At 38.5% G+C, this 5,000-nt stretch overlaps 1 protein-coding gene across 1 annotated transcript in view; it reads left to right on the top strand.

Moving 5' to 3' along the window:
* The first annotated feature begins 1,656 nt into the window (after window positions 1–1,656).
* LOC115218449 overlaps window positions 1,657–5,000 on the top strand; it is a 601,809-nt gene continuing 598,465 nt past the window's right edge. The window contains exon 1 of the mRNA XM_029788270.2: window positions 1,657–1,775. Within this exon, the coding sequence (XP_029644130.1) occupies window positions 1,712–1,775 (64 nt within the window). The 5' untranslated portion in view covers window positions 1,657–1,711. The remainder of the gene's footprint in view (window positions 1,776–5,000) is intronic.

The raw sequence follows: 5,000 nt of genomic DNA, 5'->3' as shown, positions 1-5,000 counted from the left end.
TAGAAGTGCCCATGCCACATGAAAGTGCCAATGCTGGTCTAACCTAAAACCGCCCATGCTGATGTCAGATAGAAGTGCCAATTCCATGTACAAATACCTGTGTTGTGGCACCAGCACAGGTGCTTTTACATTGCCCCATCTACATTGAGGACATCCCTGCATGAATGGACTGTGGCCATCCCTACCTATAGGTACATTCTCTAAGTCCCTCTCTGTCTCTCTTAGGCAAGAGGTCCTTCTGTTGAGGGCTCCTGGGTGCTGGTATCATGTAAAAAAAAACAACTTGCTGGTGTGACATAAAAGCACTATTGCTGGTGTCTGTGTGTGTGTGTGTATTTGTACCCTTGTCTTAATATCACATGATATCATGTCCTGGTATCACATGATTGTTTATAAATGGGCATTTTACATGGTACCTTCACGAGTGCATTTTACATGCTGGTGCCATGTCTAATGATTATCATATTACTAAGTTATAATTTTCAATGTCACATGTACTGTATCTTACACTTGCTCTTTTACATACTTACTCTTTTATTTTCGTACATACTGTGTCTTAGGATAGCTGTGGTACTGACTTGCATTTATTGCAATTCTTTGTCTAATTTTTTTTACTGTTATACCTGCCATGTCATATTTTTATTGTCGTGTCGGTGGCACATAAAAACACCATCCGAGCGTGGCCGTTCGCCAGCCTCGTCTGGCACCTGTGTCGGTGGCACATAAAATCACCCACTACACTCTCGGAGTGGTTGGCGTTAGGAAGGGCATCCAGCTGTAGAAACACTGCCAGATCTGACTGGCCTGGTGCAGCCTTCGGGCTCCCCAGACCCCAGTTGAACTGTCCAACCCATGCTAGCATGGAAAGCGGACGTTAAATGATGATGATGATGACTACAATGTCCTATTTAGGCTGCAAAATCCCTTACCGTAATTGTTGTGGATCTTTACATTCCGAGTTCAAATCCTGCTGAAGTCAGCTTTGCTTTTCACTCTTCTGAGGTCAATAAAATAAAGTTTTGAATGGTTGACTGGTGGAATGGTTACAGAGTTAAATAGGATGCCTTGTGATATTTGCGTTCGCTCCTTGCATTCTGAGTTCAAATCCTGTCATTTCTTACATGGGTCATCATCATTTAACATCTGTTTTCCATGCTGACTTGGTTTGGGTAGTTTGACTGGAGCTGGTAAAGCCAAGGGCTACATCAGGCTCCATTGTCTGTTTTTTGTTTAGTTTTTACAGCACCATAACCAGTGCTTTTTATGTGGTACCAGCACTGGTGCTTTTTATGTGGCACTAACACCAGAGCTTTTTCATGTGGTACCAGCACCAAGACTATATGACACCAGTAGTAAGACTTAATCCACTACCTGGTTTTAATACCACTACCTGGCACTTTGAGTACCTTTAGTGGATCCCACTTTGTTGCAAGCGTTGAAGTCGAGTCTCTTGTTCAAGAATATATTCTCATCCACACGTCAGTCTCAGACACCCTGAACAGGTTTTGATGGGCACTGCTTTCATTCCTCATATCACAAAAATGAAACCAAGCAATTTCCTGTTTTAACTTTTGCTAACTTTCTCTCCCATTTAATTACCTTTTACCTAGTTTTTTCCCTGTCACACACTCTCAAAATTTATTTTATTGTAGATAATGTAAAAAAATCTCTACGTAAAACACGCAAGTCCTTTTTCCCATTGTCCACCAAAATGGAGCAACATGGTCGAGAGAGCACTCTGAAGGATATAGTTAATCTTGCAAAGAAGACATATGGTAAGTTTTAATTGTATTTGGTTAAATGCTTTACTCCATTGCCTTTGTGTGTTTGTACTTTTATGCTTATGGGTTTGTGTCCTCCTGCTTTCATATTGTGTGATGGTTGTAAATGAGTGTCACTGTCATACAAGTGATATCCTTTTTAATCTTCCATGACACAGGGTCACAAGGAAACATTACTGGGCTTAGAAACAGATGAAGGTCGGTAACAGGTGAATGTTTGCAACAGGAAGGGCATCCAAATGTAGAAAATCTACCTCAGCAAAATCTGTCCAGCCCATGCAAGCATGGAAGAGCGAACATCAAAGCAATGATGATGTTGATGTATCTATCTATATATATATATATATTTATGCTGACCTGTATATGGTAACTCTGTTTAACTCTCCACTTGTTACCATGTATCTAAGCTAACAAAATTGTCCATCAAAGTTGGCTTCATTAATAAATCATTATAAGGTGAGGTGTTGGCAGAATCGTTAGCATGCTGGACAAAATGCTTAGCAGCATTTTGGCTGTCTTTGTATTCTGAGTTCGAATTCTGCTCAGGTGAGCTCTGCCTTTCATGTTTTTGGGGTCAATGAAATAAATGTCAATTCAGCACTTGGCATCAATGTAGCTAAGACCCGTCTCCCCAAATTTCAGGCCTTGTGCCTATATTAAAAAGGATGAAAAAAATCATTATTCATTGTGTAACAACTGAAATGGCAAGCATACATGCATACTTCCATACATACACACTTATCTATTCAGCTATAAAAACAATTTGCTTTAGCAGTTGAAATGTTCACCTATGTGAATGGGTTAAAAGAAAAATTTAACACCACCATGTTTTTATAGGAAAAATGGATATAAAACAGTGACAGTTGAACTTGACAAGTCAATTAATTAAATAAATAATTAAAATTAAATAAGTCCATCTCATTATGCTGGTTACTTGCTAACTTGATGATATTTTCTATGTAGTTTTTCTTTATCACGTACTATTCAATATCTCATTTTTGTCTCCATTTTGTAAAATTCTACCCTCTGAAGTGTGGAAGAATAAAAAAAAAATGTTTTAAAGACATGTTAAGTTTTGCAACATTATTTTTAAAAAATAATTTTTATCACATTTGTTTCAATAAATAATGGAATAAATATTAGCAGAATTATTAGAGGAATGAAGAAGTGTTAGTTCTTTTCTCTGGTTTGAAACCTGATCTTTGTAATTACTTTTAAATGGTGCCAAGTATGTTGTTGTTGCTTTTTTTTTTGTTTTGCAGATTAATCATCTGTATATGACAACCACTTGAGTTTATATCATATTCTCTACCTGGTTTTATGTCTTCATTGTAGACAGAAGTCAGAAAAAGTGATAGATAGGTAGACAGACAGACAACACATGCATGTACACATACATGCAGAAGTGCATACATATGCACATGCATACCTAATCATTACATATAAAGAGGAATCTCCTGCAGTAAAGTTCATTCACACTTATTAAATGGTGTGGTGTATTTATTTACCACGAGGTTAAAACTATCTGAAGTTTCAAATAGTCCCTTCATTAATCAAACTCAAAATTGATATGGTGTGGCTGTATGTGTGTGTGACTAGATGCAGATGTGGCTGTTTGGTGTAGAAGTTTGCATCTCATCCACATGGTTTTGGGTTCAGTTCCTCTACATGGCATCTTGGGCAAATATTTTCTGCTATAGCTTTAGATTGAGCAGAGCCTTTTGAAGTGATTTGGCAGATGGAAATTGAAAAATGCCTGTCATATCATCATCATCATCGTTTAATAATCTGTTTTCCATGCTGGCATGGGTTGGACGGTTTGACAAGATCTGGCAAGCCAGAGAGCTGACCATTCTCCAATTGTCTGGAAGCTCTTCTTAACACCAGTCACTTTGCAAAATGTACTGGGTATTTCTGTGTGTGTGTGTGTGTGTGTGTTTGTATCTCCTTGTCTTGACTCTACATAATAGTTGTCAGTGAGCCATAGAAGCAGTGTTCCAATCTTCCATAAAACCATGTCTGGCCATAGGGAAATATTACCTTACTTAGAAACAGGTGAAGGTTGGCAACAGGAAGGACATCTAGAAAAATAAAACATGTCTGGTCAAGAGGAAATGTTTCCATGCTTGGAAACAGGTGAGAGTTGGTGACAGGAAGGACATAGGATTGTGGAAAATCTGCCTCACTACATTCTGTTTGACCAATGCGAGCATGGAAAAGTGGACTTTAAAAAAATAGGGATTATGATTCATGTTTAGCTTGGTTTGTATGACTGGCGACCCTTCTTAAAACCAGCCTCTTTATTGTATGCAGTGGGTGCTTTTTTATCAAGACACCAGCATCATTGAGATAACCCTGTCCTCCACATGTCTCTGCTCACTTGCCAACCTCTTTACAGGGTGAGAAGCATGAGGAACGGTAAAGGCTTGAATGACAGTGATAAGAGGGGTACATGATAAAGAGAAAGGAGTTAAGGGAGTACTATCAGTATTCTAAAATATGTTTGTTCAAGGCAACATGACTGAGAGAGCAAAGAGATCACAGAAGTCATATTATCATCTTCATCGTAAAAAGCATCCACCACACTCTCAGAGTGGTTGGCGTTGGGAAGGGCATTTAGCTGTAGAAACCTTGCCAAATCAGATTAGGTCCTGGTGCAGCCTCCCAGTATGCCAGTTCTCAGTCAAACCGTCTAACCCATGCCAGCATGGAAAGCAGACATTAAATGATGATGTTCCATGCTGGCATGAGTTAGTTTTTATAGTATCTGATGGGTCTAAGGACTGCATCAAGTTCCAGTGTCTTTGGCATGCTTTCTAAAGCTGGACACCTTTGCTTATGACTTCCTTGATCCAACCAATTTACAGTGTATACTGAGTGTTTTTTCTTAATTTAATTTTTTTTTCTGTTGCTTGCATCAGTGCAGTTCACAAGATGCTGAATCTGGAGGGAGTGAGCTTTATGCTAGCTGGTGAGGGTTAAGTTATGAGAGAAGCGGATGGAGCAGGACAGGTTCTTGTAGAGGAGCTGTTATGACTGCTCATGTTTAGGAGAGATGGCGGATGAATTAGTAGTAATTGCGAAGAGAGAAATAATAGTGATGATGTGTGTACGTATATATGTATACATGTATATCATATATGTATGTATGTATGTATATATATATATATATATTTATATATGTGCATACACACTTAGATTTTATTATTGTTGAGAAGC

Source organism: Octopus sinensis, linkage group LG13 (assembly GCF_006345805.1).
Source record: "Octopus sinensis linkage group LG13, ASM634580v1, whole genome shotgun sequence".
NCBI lineage: Eukaryota > Metazoa > Mollusca > Cephalopoda > Octopoda > Octopodidae > Octopus > Octopus sinensis.
The sequence above is the reverse complement of the archived record's forward strand: the minus strand, read 5'-3'. Positions and strand labels throughout refer to the sequence as shown.